The 15977-nt window shown below is 37.1% G+C and overlaps 2 protein-coding genes across 2 annotated transcripts; one reads left to right on the top strand and one right to left on the bottom strand.

Moving 5' to 3' along the window:
* Positions 1 to 5096: 5096 nt before the first annotated feature.
* On the top strand, positions 5097 to 8536 carry LOC121735400 (neuropeptide receptor 22). The gene is made up of 7 exons (XM_042126224.1): positions 5097 to 5268; positions 5774 to 6077; positions 6317 to 6495; positions 6728 to 6850; positions 7263 to 7457; positions 7775 to 7948; positions 8265 to 8536. Exons 1-7 carry the CDS (start codon positions 5194 to 5196, stop codon positions 8466 to 8468), a joined length of 1254 nt encoding a protein of 417 aa, XP_041982158.1. The 5' UTR covers positions 5097 to 5193; the 3' UTR covers positions 8469 to 8536.
* Positions 8537 to 10442: 1906 nt separating this feature from the next.
* On the bottom strand, positions 10443 to 12906 carry LOC121735557 (SET domain-containing protein SmydA-8). The gene is made up of 3 exons (XM_042126407.1): positions 11455 to 12906; positions 11021 to 11205; positions 10443 to 10674 (listed from the first exon to the last, which is right to left on the bottom strand). The coding sequence occupies exons 1-3, from the start codon at positions 12773 to 12775 to the stop codon at positions 10528 to 10530; spliced, it is 1653 nt and encodes a 550-aa protein (XP_041982341.1). The 5' UTR covers positions 12776 to 12906; the 3' UTR covers positions 10443 to 10527.
* Positions 12907 to 15977: the final 3071 nt, after the last annotated feature.

The following is a 15977-nucleotide window of genomic DNA, read 5'->3' as shown; positions in this document are numbered from 1 at the left end:
AACTTAGCGTGGGACTAACTTTTAAAATGGGAGAGCCATGCTTCGGCACAAATGGGCCGGCTCGACCGGAGAAATACCACGGTCTCACAGAAAATCGGCGTGAAACAGCGCTTGCACTGTGTTTCGCCGAGTGAGTGAGTTTACCGGAGGCCCAATTCCCTTCCCTAACCTCCCCTATTACCCTATTTCCTCTTAAAAAGCCGGCAACGCACCTGCAGCTCTTCTGATGCTTTCTCGCGTTTTAACGAGATTGCTGGTTGCTTTGTCAATTTTTTTTAACTTAGTTTTATTATGTATCTGATAAGTTCTGATAGGGATATAAGTTATAACTTTACATACATATATCTATTTTATCCAATACACAACGAAAATATTATTTTAACACTAATGGGCTAGACATGAACATTAAAAGTAACCACAATGTCGGTTATTAACAGAAAAAGTGTTCATAATTCACCGCGTGTCTTATTAGTGGAGTAGACGAAGCCGTGTGAGATTATATGGCGCGCAAATTAACTTACACATTGATGTATGAAGAGTTACTAGACAGGCCAACAATCCATACTTCCATACTGATAATATAGAGTGTATTTGTCAGTCTGTCTATTACCACTCTATGGCCCATATTAAGAGGATACACCAGGGGCGAGAGAAATTGATAATAGGTATTTGAAAATGTATTGCTGTCTCACCAATCTCAAGTCTCCCACCGCAGAGCGCGATAGAGACAACACGACAAAAGTTCTAATAAAAGAACAGAATTTCTTCGATTCATTGTCCGCTGATTCCTTCTCCAAAACTTAACCGATTTAAGTACTTTTTTCATTAAAAATTTAAGCAAGGCTTGAGCTGTGCTCCTATGTTTTATTTTTTTTGTACATTTAAGCCAGTTTTGTTTTCTGGGTGTTTGAACACAGAGGAAAATCTGGCCATTTTTTTGGGTTTTTGGACGTTCTTATCTTTTTTAATAATAAAATTATGAAAAAAAAAAATAAAACATAGGGACATGCTAATAGTGGCCATAGATATTCAGGAAAAAAATCATAACTCTACTGGCATTATCCAGGGAGGAAACAGGGTACAACGTTTGTATGGAAAAACGGCGGTGTGGACTCCTCTTAAGCAGTATAGATGACGCCTGCAACTCCGTTACTTGGTACTACTAATATATATTCTGTGCCGTTACGCTTAAACTAGTTTATCGCGCGGGAACCGTGCATTTTTTCATGATTAAAATTATCCTATGCCCTTTCCCGGGACTCAAAATATCTCCATACCTAAAGCAAAATAGGGTCAGCGGTTTGGGCGTGAAGAGATAACAGACAGACAGATACACGTTCACATATTTTATAACTAGATAACGCCCGTAACTCCGTTGCGCCAAATCTCGTTTGTCGCGTGGGAACCGTTCCTTTTTTTAGGAACAAGTCAAAGTAACTTCTGAATGCCAAAGAGGTAACAGACAGACAGGCAGACACACTTTTGCATTTATAATATTAGTATTGATATTTTTTCCGGAATTTCCTAATATTTATTATGTTCTTTCCCGCTGAGACTCAAAGTATCTCCTTACCCATCAAAAACGATTCTGCGGTTTGAGACAATGTTACCTCTAAAAATATCAATACCCAATACCACGGAGCTACCCAATACCCATCTAGTGTATGGAGATAATTTGAGTGGCATAAAATTGTATTAAAATCATGTAGAAATCATGTACCTATAACTAGATGCCCCGGTAAACTTCATAAGTCATAACACTTCCATATCAAGACATTTTAATAGTTAATTTTATAAGCCAAATCGGTTTAGCCGTTCTCGAGTTATAGCGAGACAAATTTTTTTATTAATTTTTATTTATACTGATTCTGTCTGTTCTAGATTATCACCATCCATGTAGACGCTAATGGCGGAGGTTGACGCTTCTTTATCCGCTGTGTTCACGGCGATGTGTCAAATTATCACCAATTACGGTTTAGCCGACAGATTGAGTTTCGTCTGCTGTTGTTGTGACTGTCTTTTGTAAAACGATCATGATTTTATGTTATATTTATAACTGGCTAACGTTGCGCCTAAAACTATTTACCGTACATTTTCCGCAACAAAACCAATCCTATGTCTTTCCTCTGGTCTCAAATGTCTGCATACCAAATTTCAACAAAATCGGTTCAGCTTCTTGGGTCGTTAAGAGCCATAGGTAACAGTCAGGTAGTCCAACAGGTCACACACTGTCGCTCAATTATAATATTAGTACGGATTTATAATTTACTGTCTTTTTTAGGGTTCCGTACCCAAAGGGTAAAAACGGGACACTATTACTAAGACTTCAATGTCTGTCCGTCTGTGCGTGTCTCCTATAACACAATTTTCAGTCTTTTTTTGCTCCATTGTGGTACGGAACCCTTCGTGCGCGAGTTCAACTCGTACTTGGCGGATTTTTTATATAAAACAAGGGGCCAAACGAGCAAGCGGGTCACCTGATGGAGAACAACTTCCGTCGCCCATGGACACTCGCAGCATCAGAAGAGCTGCAGGTGCGTTGCCGGCCTTTTAAGAGGGAATAGGTTAATAGGGTAGGAAATGGAATAGGATAGGGGATTAGACTGCTATCTTACTGTAGTTTTGACTTTTGATTAACTTTCCGGCTACTTTCTAGAGTCTAGATTCTAGAGGGATGATGGTTACGGGGCTGGCTCCTTAGGGCTGGTTTCTGAGCTTTTCTGGCAGAAATTTTATTATTCAAAAACGTTGGATGACATTTCGACGAGTGATTAACCAGGTTTAAAAGTGCTAATGAAGACAATATACAAGAACTCTTGGCAGGAAAACTGTGGAATCGGTGTTGACTCTGCGAAAATATTTACATGCTTGGTAGAGCCATGCCTCGGCACGAATGGGCTGGCTCGACCGGAGAAATACCACGGGCTCACAACCGGTGTGAAACAGCGCTTGCGCTGTGTTTCGCCGAGTGAGTGAGATTACCGGAGGCCTAATTCCCTACCCTTTCCTTTCTCCCTTCCTTACCTCCCCTACCCTGTAATCCTATTCCCACTTAAGAGGCCGGCAACGCACCTGCAGCTCTTTTTATGTTGCGTGTGTCCATGGCGACGGAAGTTGCTTTCCATCAGGTGACCCGTTTGCTCGTTTGCCCCCCTTATTTCATTTAAAAAAACATGGTTTCACGCAGTTTCACGCCATTTTCTGTAAGACCCTGATATTCATGCGTATGAGCTAGCCCATTCGTGCTGAAGCTGTATGTGCTGTGCTGTATGTGCTTTAATATATAACTTTTCTAGTTTCATCACGTATGATAATTTTATTTCCCATTCCAAACAATGGGGAGACGCATTTGAATTTTGGTGGAACACACGAAATTAAACGAGCATTAGTCGGCTGATAGGAATAAGTACCGGATGTTTTGATCGCTGTCGTGATAAACACACACGTAACATAATATATGCACTGTGCAGTTGAGTAAAATGTATATACATTTTACTCAACTGCACAGTGCAGAAGGAGTGTATTGTGTTTAAAATTATTATATTAATATAATATTAATATACTTAATAATATTATGGTATAAATATTTATTTATTCTTTGTTATAAATTCTAGTGTCAAGAGTTAAACTTATAGTAATCTGAAAATTGTACAGCTAATGTAATTTATTAGATAGTATTCAGCTATAGTCTCATGAAAAATCCTGACAGTATTTCTTAAATCTGGGGTCACCAAATGGTGGACCGCGGTGCGCATCCGGACCGCCGACACATTGTGTGCGGATTGCGGACCAAGCATGTTCTTCTTTAATAACAATTTTTATCGTACCGTATCTCTTGTAAACTTAAATTACCGCGAAGAAGAAAATAAGAATAGGAGCGCCATCTCTGCTTACAACCTATAACTAAGATGCCGGCATCACAAAGAGTTTACAAAACTCATCTCAATATCCGCTGTTATGTTATCACAATGTTTTTATAGATGGCGCTTTTAAAAAAACTGCAAAAGTTTTTCAAAGGAAAAAAATCATTTAAACAGGGGTCAGTGGTCACCAATTAGTTTCGCTCGGGGTCCGCTTTAAGAATTAAAATGACCTTCGCGGTCCACACATAAAAAAAATATTTATTAAACAAAATATTATGTAAGTACGGAAATTACAAGTTTATTTGTATCAATGAGAAAAGTGTCAATTTTTGTTACTACAAGTTCATCAATATGTCGAGACTGAAATTAATTTTTAATAGATGACGCTCACAACTGCGTTTATCGCTCCGGAACCGTACATTTTTCCGAGATAAAAAGCAATTTTTGGCAAAATTAGTGCAGCGGACAAACAGACACACACTTTCACATTAATTAAGTATAATATTATTAGTCCCTAATATTCACAGTTCTATCATACTTTCGTTAGGGTAAATATTGTGCTTTCGTATTATAATAATTATTTAAATAATAAAATAATAAAATGACATTACGATGGGATCAACAAAGAAATATTATAACGGTAACGTTATAATATTTCTTTGTTGATCCCATCGTAATGTCATTTTATTATGTCGCAGATATTTGCGGTGCACTTTAATTTAAATCAGGGGTTCCCAAATTCTTTTGTTTCATGGCCCACTTTTAAAATGGTGGTGCATACTGCGGACCCCCTAATTTTTTTTTATATATCTTCAGAAAGAGTGAGTCTTCCTACGTTTTTATTTTATCCTAAAGATCAGTTTTCAAATTTGTTTTATGGTCGGTGGATTGGCGGGGTACGGGGCAGTCATTTTATGTGATTTTTGAAGGGTCATATTTTTTATTTATTAGTAAATTTAGAAAAAAACTAACGTACAGGCATAGCTTTAACAGATCCCAATATTATATTTAAAAAATCATTTGTCTTGTATGGAAAATCAGTGTTGGTGTTCCCTCTTAAAGATTATCCGCATCGCCTCGCCGCACGCATCGCCTCGTAGTTACTTGCACAATTATATTCTGTCTACTCTGCTACTAGCAAGCGTAGGTACCTAGATGAAAAAAAGCATTAAAAATTGCATTCGAATAAAAAGCTAAAACAAAACTATCAACACAAAAGCTGGTATCAGTTAACAACCTTGATTGACCGAACATAATCCAGCACTATCAATCATGGCTGATAAAAAACCTTTCATAGTAATGGACTACTGTGTGCCCATGGCGCGACAACATGAGGCCTTTCTTCGACGACTTCGACGATTTACCAAAATATTTCACAAACTGGACCACGGATTATTTGAACGATGTGAGTTTTTTGGATTTTTAAGTGTTTTGCTTTATAAAAACCAAACTCTGTTTGGTTTCCCCCTGCCAAATTTGGTTCTGAAATTTTTTAAGACATTATAATAATTATCATAATTGTTGTGCAACAATACCACGGAGCTAATACGCTCCGTGAACAATACCGTGCCTACATATCTCGGCGAGTAAAACTATCTCATATCCTGAACGAAAAATGTATTCCTAAAAATCGTTGCACTGGCGTATAGCGGTAAAAAGGTGAACAGACAGTTGGATAGACTTAGTTTTGAGTTTTATATCGGACTATAAAATACATGGATATAGGTTTAAATCTTAATAAGTACCTAATTACAGTATCCAAAAATAAATTTTGGCAAAGGATCAATCACAAAATTATAAATAAATACAGCAATGAATGGAATTAAACATTACCTGCTATAAATGCCTTATTTAGTCTACTATACTATATTTTAAGAATGTGCTTATTAATGATAATCAAAATTTTCCAGCTTGACACTTCCGAATATCCATTCCCAAATACGCTATGGCATGTGAAACCGGTGAAGGAGGTAGCGCTGAAGTCCACCGCCATGGTCGTGGTTGGTGTCTTCGGAATCTTCCTCAACACCATTATCCTGATCATCCTCATCAAGAACAAGTGGTTGTGGACGGCCAGCAACTACCTGATTGGCAACCTGGCGTTGGCAGACCTGCTGAATCTGCTGATATGCCCCTGGTTCATGTTGGTCAGGGATTTCTACCAGAACTACGTTTTGAAGAACTTTGGATGTCGTTTTGAGGGATTTTTACAAGGTGAGGGAAAAAACAAGGTCATGCATGACTTGAGACCCTATTGGCTATTGACTTATACAAAACATTACGAGTAAGTAAGTATCTATTATTTATTGCACTATTATTTGGTCGTATTGTGTTTTTATTTTATTCAGAACAATATTACTACCTACAAAAACATTATTTATATGCAAAGATGCAACCAATAGAATCCTTCCAAAAATATATCTATGCAACTAATCTAGAACCATTTCTTTTAGCAACACTCCTCCTAGCCAGTGTGATAGCTGTCATGATGGTGTCCTACGATCGACTGGCGGCGGCAGCACTTACTTCTGAAGCGAGGATCACAAAGGCTGTTGCTCCAAAGCTGATCATAGCTGCATGGATCATTCCCTTTGGATTGTCACTGCCTTGGATGATAAAACGAGAATACATGGTAACCTTAAACCTATTATGACTTTAATGGATATTACGAGTAGTTGGTACAGATTTCATTATTATCACTGATTATTTCATCATAGAAACGAGGACGATTTGAGCCCGTTTGGTTTGTGTTGTCATAATATTATTATGCCATACTTTTACGAGCAGAATTAAGTAATTTTAAACTCATTTAACTGCTTTAAACAATAGTACCACAATAGTACGTTATTGTCATCTTGTTCCAGGAACGACAATGGCTGGATTTTCTGGAGTCGTTCTGTGTTGAAGATCTGAAAGTTCTTGGCATTTATTGGCATTTCATCTTGCTTCTTTTGGTTTGGATACCTCTAGGTGTGATGGTGGTTACGGTATGTTTAGTATGTTATCTAGCTTTTTAAATTATTCAGATTAAGTAACTTCATATTTTAACAAGACTAGCTATTTAACTGAGCTTTGCTCGGTATTCGATAAAACACGAATAAAATGATATGTTCTAAAAATGATTCCTAGCTAGTTCAATTTATCGCTCCCGAAACCCCCTATAAACTAAATTTCATGAAAATCATTTGAGCCGATTCCGAGATTCCAATTATATATATACAAGAATTTCTCGTTTAAAGATATAAGATAAGATGTAATTTCCAGCGCAAAAAAGGCAAGAATTTGCTAAAATATGGTACTATAAATATGATTCTAAGGACAAGGTAAGACTTTTTCCACGACAAATAATAACTTATGTTTTTTCCCGTGATATTTATACAGTTTATTATCATATTCCAGTATGGAACAATAATGTGGCGCCTCGAATGGAGCGCTAGGGAGCTAGCGTCCCGTGGCGGAGGTCAGACGGTCTCCAGAGCCAGAACCAAGGCTCTCCGCATCACAGCCTGCGTGCTCATCACCACCGCCGTCTGCCGCATCCCGTACACCATCATGCTGTACTGGAGAAACAACTTGAACAATGAGATTAACGCGGTATTGTTTTTGTGTCATATTCTAATATTTAATCGTTTATATAGAATGTAACATTGTTTTAATCAAGATATTGCTTGTTGTCTTGAAATTTTATTAAATTAAAAATTATAATTTCCTCAGCTGTTCCACTTTTCACTGCCTCACATTTTTACCCTCCGAGTTCTGACCAAAAGGACAGGTGTTATAAGTTTGATGTGCCTGTTTTGTGTGAGTGTAATATCTGACTGTGGCATCGTAGCATCCGAAATGTCAGTTACTTCTACTTTATCTTAGTATTATTCTAATATCAAAATATTATAACTTTACCGCATTTTCAGGTGGAAGGTGGATATGAGATCATGTGGTTCACGGCAAACTACCTCATGTACGTGAACAGCGCCATCAACCCTCTCATCTACGGCTTCACCAACGTCCGCTTCAGGCGTGCCATGGACAGGACTCCTGGCATCAGGTGCTTTAGTTTCGGTTCCTGGTGCTGCATTTGCGCTACGGTAATATTCTGGCTGTTCATCTTATTCCTAACTTTCTTTGTAGTTTTGTTCGGGAACCATTAACTTAATATAATCATAAAAACTTGCTTACTGTAGAATTAATTGAATAATTGAAATGTAACCTATATGAGACTAATATTAATATTATTTATGATTAGATTGCATTGTAAAGGTTGGCTATATTAAATATTTGCATCTTATGCTTCTCCTGTTAAAGTGTGATGGTATAAAATATAACATTGATTTATTTGAGGGTATGAGAAACTAGTATAATTTTTTTTTTATAAAATTAAACGTGACAAGTTTTCCATTCCAGATCCAAAAGAAACATAATACGGCTGATCAGAACAACGAAGAAAGAGTATTTGTAATAGACACAAACCTCAAAGCAAATCGCAAGATCTCTCGGGCGCTGAAGAATATTCTACAAATAAACAAACAGACGGTAGAGCTTAGTGTTCCTAAGGATGAGTTAACTAAGCCTACAAAATTGACTCCTCTTAAAATGGAACAAATATAATATTTTGGGATGATGCCGAAAGTAAATTACTTTAAAGCTAATCTATATTGTTTAACAGCTGATATATGGTAAAATTACTACTAATACTATCTTAGTTATGAAAATAAGTTATTAAAACATTAATCTTAACTTTAGGGTACTGCCCGTTTCCACCAACATCACCTAAAATTTAGGTATCCCTTAAGCCAATATAAGGGGCACCTAACGTCAGTTTTGTTTTCACCGACGTTTGAGTGACACTAATGCCCGTTTTCACCAACGACACCTAAAATGTAGGTGTCCCTTAAGCCAATATAAGGGGCACCTAACGCAAGTTTTGTTTTCATCAACGTTTAAGTGACACCTAAACCATTATAATTTAAGGGATGAATTGACAAGCCCGTAAAACTTAGGTGACGTATATTTTGATTAAAACAACCTATTATGCGATTCATCCGTCAAACCATTAGGTGACACTTATAATTTAGGGGATGAATTGACGACCCCGTAACACTTAGGTGACGTATGTGGCAACGACGACGACGTTAGATGACGGTTGTCTTGACAATGAATCTGTTATCGGATGGCCGTCTGATATTGTACTTGTAAAATAGCGAACTCCCATAAATATCTTCATATTTATCACAAACCTTCCTCTTTAATCACTCTATTTATTAAAGAAAACCGCAGTTAAAGGGAACAAAGGGACATGTGGAAAGAAAAAGCGACTTTGTTTTATACTATGTAGTGATATACGTCACCTAAGAGTTACAGGGTTGTCAATTCATCCCCTAAATTATTGAAACAAAACTGACGTTAGGTGCCCCTTGTAAAATAGCGAACTCCCATAAATATGAAGATATTTATGGGAGTTCGCTATTTTACAAGTACAATATCAGACGGCCATTCGATAACAGATTCATTCTCAAGGCAACCGTCATCTAACGTCGTCGTCGTTGCCACATACGTCACCTAAGTGTAAGTCACCTTAAACGTCGGTGAAAACAAAACTGCCGTTAGGTGCCCCTTATATTGGCTTAAGGGACACCTGAATTTTAGAGGTGATGTTGGTGAAAACGGTCAAAGTGTTGTAAGTACTAATCAAATTAAATACAAAAATAAAAGTATTATATTTATTTATTTTATTTTACCATTTATTTCAGGCATCTAGGCCCATAATACAAATACCTTACAGACTAACATACATATTCATATTATAATATAATATACCTTAACGACCTACATACATATTATTATTATACACTTAAAAAACTACACTTTGTCACGTGTTGACGGCTACGTGACGCGCTTCATTCCGGAGTCTCCCCCGGAACCTCTGGTAGACCACATCCATCGGCCAGAACTCCGGCGCCTCAAAGGTCGAAATAAGATTCGTCGGTACTCTCACCACAAAGGAACTAAAGTTAATTTTGTGGCGAGACTGCAGACGCTCGACCCTCAAGCGCAGTGTCGTCTTCTTCTGGATGTAGTCCACGACGTCTTCGACCTCTATGGACCAGTGCAGGCGGGATATGTACAGGGGCGTCGCGGGGACCTCGCTCCGCAGACGCAGCTCAGGTACATATGGCGCGGTGCCGCGATGGTTGCGGGCGGCGGGCTTCTTCTTCCTTCTCTCCACCAGTGTGAAGCCCTCCTCATCGCACCCCCTGCTCTCGTCCTTGCCAGGTCAAGAAGACTCCACCTTACGGCTCTTCGTAGCCTTGCAGCGGCTCTCCTTAATCTTGCGACTCTCCAGAGCCTTACGGCTCACATTCTCCCCATTTGTTTTCGCCCGCGGGGGAGGTGCGGGGCGACCTATAGTAACACTACATGAAAAATATAAAAAAGACAGCTACTGAAACTAGTATAGTTTCAGACTTCAGTATTAGCGTGTTGTGCTAGTACTAGTTCTGACTTTTTAGTTAACTTGGCAACTTAGCCTAAAATATAATCTTAATAATAACAATACAAAATATTATTCATTAAGTCTTATAGTAAATACTTTATTAATAAGTAGATGCGAAATACAAAGTGTTTACAGGAATTTTACTTTCATTTATATAGCGAATCTACTATAGATTCACAAATCTACAGTTGATTCGCTAGTACTATCCAGTAATGTAGTTAGTTCTTTAACTTTAATTTGTAGGGTGTCTTTCATGTGTGGCTCTTGTCTAAGAATGTTAACTGCTTCCTGCAGCAGGTCCATGCTTTGCATAAGTTGATCCTGAAATTCAGAAATATTCAGATATTTTAATTATATTTTTAGGTTTATCATAGTGATTTTAAAATAAAAAGGCGTAATCACCCACTGCACATCAGTTCCATCACCGAATTCTATTTTTTTTTATAAAACAAAATAGAATCCCACATATACAATCCCACGGAAATAGTACATTTTTCCGCGATAAAAAGTATACTGTGTTTCATAGTAATTTCATCAAAATAGACCTCGGCCATTGAGTAAGCTCTGAAACTACTAGAGTTTCAGAGCTTACTCAATGCACACAAAACTTTTTTTTTCTTAGTACGTAGATTCATAGATTTTCTTTACAAGTTTTAGTAGTACTTACTTGTGCTCCCGCCTTTGTTAATATTCCAGCTTCATATTCTCTCTTAGTTTGAACAACTAATGCTGATTGCAGTTCCAGAAGTATCGTGCCTCGGAACCTGGACCAGCCTGGCTCTATTTTATCTGCCACCTCCAAAAGTTCATGGCATAGGTCAATCTTACGCTTTATTAGAAGATCTGACATTTCTGAAAAAGATTATATTTTTTATTGGCGATTAATTATGTATACTTACCGTTTCACTAATCAAAAGCTATGTGATAGATAACTATAACTTAATTTTCTAAGTATACAAACAATATTAAATATTGCTTGCGAAGATATAAACGTATTAGACAAGAATAAAACATTTAAAAAGTTTGAACAACTTTATCGTCTGTACTACACACAACCTTCTTATTGTAGTATTTTATTGTATGCTAAAAAAACTGTTTTACCTGCTAAGGTGTATCCTTTGTAATTTCCATAAATCTGCATCAAGCCCATCTTAGCTTGAACCACCAAATGGTTAGTTGGATGTAGCGTCTCTTTGTACTTGTCCAAAAACTCTTCGAGATGTGTGGGTCCAGTCTTATTTAATTTATTGAGTTCATCTTTGAGAGCATTGTTACCCCAAACCATTTGGCGGCCTTGAATAATATGGCTACACTTTTCACATTTCCACGGAGCAGATTCGTCGAATGGATTTGTGGATACCAACATCGCACCTCGAGTTGTAGTGTCAACTTTGTACGGACTATTACACAATGAACAGAATATATTTCCTAAGTATGTTCCAAATTCTGTAGGATCGGCGCATCTCTTACATTCACAGTCGAAGCATTTCATTGTCCTCAAATGTCTTCGCCTATCGAGAGTCCCCCACAAGGAATTCGTGTAAGTCGCTGTAATCATTTCACCTTTGGCAATCGGCACGGTCGCTATCAAAGCCAATATGTGATCATCACCCAGATAAATATGTCTCGTATTGGGCCTACAGTTATGGTTCATCATTGATGCAGTGACATAAATAGCACGCAACCTTTTGCATCCATCGTGCGATCGTACATCGAACGAATTCGTATCGAATATAGATGCAACTTTCAGAATAGTTTCTTCTGTAAACGGCAATTCGAGTACTTGAACTATAAACGTAACGAGATTAGCCTTTAAAACCAAATAAAGAGGGGTGTTTATTCTGTCCTCCAAATGCGTTTCCAGGTTCATGACATTTTCAAACTGTTTTGGATTCGTTTCTTTCAGTAGCATCACTCGAAGCGGTGCTATAACACAGTATGCTGCCTCCAGTTTGTCTGGTCTCTCGTATTTTATGTCACATTTATATTTTCTTTTCGTCATTATCTTGCACTCCTGCTCGCTGTGGACCTCTGATTGTTCGCAAACGGAGTCACACATGGGCCAATTACACAAGGAACATTTGTAAAAGTCTAGCGTGTTTCCGACTTGCATAGGACTTAGCTTCTTACCACACGTCAGACACTGCGGTGTGCAAGAGATCTTCGGTCCAATCACTGCCGGTTTCTCCTTCAGGATGATCTCTCCTTGCTTGATGTCTCTAGTCGCTACCATGTGTCTTCCGAAGCTATCCGAATACTGCACTTTGAAGGCTCGGCAGTTGAACTTGTGGCCTTCCCGCCAGCCGATCTTCTGGTGAGCTTTGGAGCAGTAATACACCAGCTTACATCCTCCACAAGTCTGGTTGGCTGGCTCCTGACAAACGTCACATACAGGAATCTCTCGTTTCGGATAAAACTCCATGGTTACCACCGATCATAAAATACGTGTGTACCGTGTCCGAACCAATACAAAACTCGTTTGAAATAGACACATGCATGGCATGGCATGGAGGCATGAAAGGTTTTGAACCTGTGCCAAAGAAATGAAAAATTACAACAGTACTAGTCGCTAATAAATCAGTGATAGTAGACAGGCGGACGATTAATATAACGATTTTACTTAGGTTGCATTTTATTAATGAAATGAAAAATTCAGACAGGTGGTCTGGAAAACCACGTAAGCTCCCTAAATGCTGCGTTATCTCGTATTAAGCTGATTTTTGTTAGGCCCTGACTTATTCGTGCTCAAGCCTCAATAATTTTTGTATCATCTAATAATAATTTTTATTTTAAAATTGTTTGTATTTATGTAGATAAAATTATGTAGGTAAACTTTGTACATACCTAAGAAAAAGAAAATTTTATTATAATCATATTATTATCTATTATAATTATAACCAGCTATTAGACCGAGCTTTGCTCGATATTTGATAAAACACGAAAATGACCTTTTTAAAAAAAAGTGATTCCTAGCTAGATCGATTTATCGCCCCCGAAACCCCTATACTGGTCCGATTTGAAAAATTCTTTTACTGTTGGATAGCCCATTTATCTAGGAAGGCTATAGGCTATATTTTATCACGCTTAGTATAATAGGAGCGAAGAAATAGGGGAAAATGTGGAAAAAACGGGGGGAAATTATTTGAAAGGGCTTATTTTAACGCGCTAATCTCAGGAACTACTGGTCCGATTTGAAAAATTCTTTCAGTGTTAGATAGCCCATTGATCGAGGAAGGTTATAACCTATATTTTATTACGCTAAGACCCAGTTTCATCAAGCAATGTTAAATAAATAATGGCTTGTTAAATCAGTTAATGGCCTGGTAGAGCTATCGAGCGTTCCACCATGCCCTAATGTCAGGTTAAATCACCTAATACGGCGTTAAATTTAATTCCTGCTATGGAGGTCCGTTAAATATTTAACAGGCTGTTATATGAGTCAAAATAACAACTTTCAAAGACAATAATATGCAATATCAATAAAAGAATCTGTTTTGACTTTTGAGTCTTTCCGCCATGTTTCCACTACGTCCTTATTATTAATTATTTTCATAGTTATGAATCATTATTTATTTTCACTTTGCCAAAAATTCAGCCTTCGGATTTTCCTTGACATTGCAAATATACTAACTTGTATCAAAATTACCAAACCGAAATATGTAAATAAAAGTTTGTATTATGATTCATGTTTTCAGCTTTGACAGAGAATAATTATTAATCTGGTAAATTAAGAAGAACTATTATAGCGTAACAAATGTATGCGATCAGTGATATTTTAATTTGGTCGCATTATCTACTATTATACTACTATGGAAGAAAGTGACACATTGCAGCAAACATGTCGTATTAACCTTGTACATTGCAATTTCGTCGCCTTATAACAAGAAAGAACGAATTGATAGTTGTTCACTCGTTGTTCACTTAACATTGCATTTAAGTACTAATCCGCTGTTACATTTTTGCTGTGGGACGTAAGTATTTTAACAGTCTGCTTAATTTTCCAAGGTCCGTTAAGTAATGCCTTGTTAGGATTTAGCAAACAGAGATTGGTGAAATTGGGTCTAAGACTAATACAAGTGAAGAAATAGAGGAAAATGTGGAAAAAACGGGGAAAATTATATGAAAGGGCCTATTTGAAGGCGCTAATCTCAGGAACTACTTATCCGATTTGAAAAATTCTTTCAATGTTACATAGTCCATTCATCGAGGTAGGTTGTAGGCTATATTTTATAACGCTAAGACTAATAGGAACAAAGAAATAGAGAAAAGTGTGGAAAAAACGGGGCAAATTATATGAGAGGGCTTATCTGAACGCGCTAATCTCAGGAACTACTTATCCGATTTGAAAAATTCTTTCATTGTTAGATAGTCCATTCATCGAGATAGGCTATAAGCTATATTTTATCACGCTCAGACTAATAGAAACTAAGAAATAGAGAAAAATGTATAAAAAACGGGGGAAATTATATGAAAGGGCTTATTTGAACGCGCTAACCTCAGGAACTACAGGCCATTTAGCCGAAACTTTTTCGTTTTCGCTTCGTTATAGAATCGCCAATCGAAATGTATGGAATTGACATGAGACAAGTCGAACGTCAACGTCATATTAACGAACGCTTATGTCAATTCCATACATTTTCATCGGCGATTCTATAACGAAGCGAAAACGAAAAGATTTTGGCTCACCCAGGGGGATGAGCCAAAATCTTTTCGTTGAAAAATATGTAATCTATACTAATATTATAATTGGGAAGAGTTTGTTTGTTTGTTTGTTTGTTTGAACGCGCTAATCTCAGGAACTACTGGTCCGATTTAAAAAAATATTTCAGTGTTAGATAGCCCATTTATCGAGGAAGGCTATAGGCTATATTTTATCACGCTAAGACTAATAAGAGCGAAGAAATAGATGAAAATGTGGAAAAAACGAGGGAAATTATATGTAATTGCTTATTATCTTATGAACTACTGGAGCAATTTTTATGTTATTTGGCAAACATGAAGAATAGACCACATGAAGGGACATAGGCTATTTTTTGCTGCAAAATGTACGGTTGCGTGAAAGTCCTAAATTACGCAAGCGAAGCCGCGCGGAATATCTATATATAATATAATAAAATCATAGGAAAGTCAATTCTGTATATTGAATATTTTTGTACAATAAATACATATAACTACTTGTTATATGTATTTATTGTACAAAAATACAATAAATACTTGGGATGCGATCTACTATGCTAACGCGGACGAAGTCGCGGGCAACAGCTAGTTTAGTATATAGGGGGTTTCGGGGGCGATAAATCGATCTAGCTAGGAATCATTTTTAGAAAATATCATTTTATTCGTGTTTTATCGAATACCGAGCAAAGCTCGGTCAAATAGCTAGTATTATATTATACAAGAATTGCTCGTTTAAAGATATAAGATAAGTACTTTGCTAGGTACTTTGTTTGTTGCTGTTTTTCTCATATTGTGTGTATCATTTGAAACATTTTTAAACAGCACGCTGATCAATAAATTAATTATTTTTCTAACTCCCATCACACGTTTACTTTACCTTTCGTAATTTTAATATGGAACCCAAATTAGAATTTAGTGCAACTTTCATCAGTAGAATTTGAGTTTAT

Source organism: Aricia agestis, chromosome 17 (genome assembly GCF_905147365.1).
Source record: "Aricia agestis chromosome 17, ilAriAges1.1, whole genome shotgun sequence".
Classification (NCBI taxonomy): Eukaryota; Metazoa; Arthropoda; class Insecta; order Lepidoptera; family Lycaenidae; genus Aricia; species Aricia agestis.
The sequence above is the reverse complement of the archived record's forward strand: the minus strand, read 5'-3'. Positions and strand labels throughout refer to the sequence as shown.

What these genes read in the sequence shown, in the direction of transcription:
- LOC121735400 (XM_042126224.1), top strand. Translation starts at nt 5,194, where the DNA reads ATGAGGCCTTTCTTCGACGACTTCGACGATTTACCAAAATATTTCACA. An exon ending in TGATAAAACGAGAATACATG is followed by an intron (nt 6,496 to 6,727) that starts GTAACCTTAAAC and finishes ATCTTGTTCCAG; the next exon opens with GAACGACAATGGCTGGATTT. An exon ending in TAGGTGTGATGGTGGTTACG is followed by an intron (nt 6,851 to 7,262) that starts GTATGTTTAGTA and finishes ATCATATTCCAG; the next exon opens with TATGGAACAATAATGTGGCG.
- LOC121735557 (XM_042126407.1), bottom strand. Translation starts at nt 12,775, where the DNA reads ATGGAGTTTTATCCGAAACGAGAGATTCCTGTATGTGACGTTTGTCAG. An exon ending in CAAAGGATACACCTTAGCAG is followed by an intron (nt 11,206 to 11,454) that starts GTAAAACAGTTT and finishes AATCTTTTTCAG; the next exon opens with AAATGTCAGATCTTCTAATA. An exon ending in TAACAAAGGCGGGAGCACAA is followed by an intron (nt 10,675 to 11,020) that starts GTAAGTACTACT and finishes TCTGAATTTCAG; the next exon opens with GATCAACTTATGCAAAGCAT.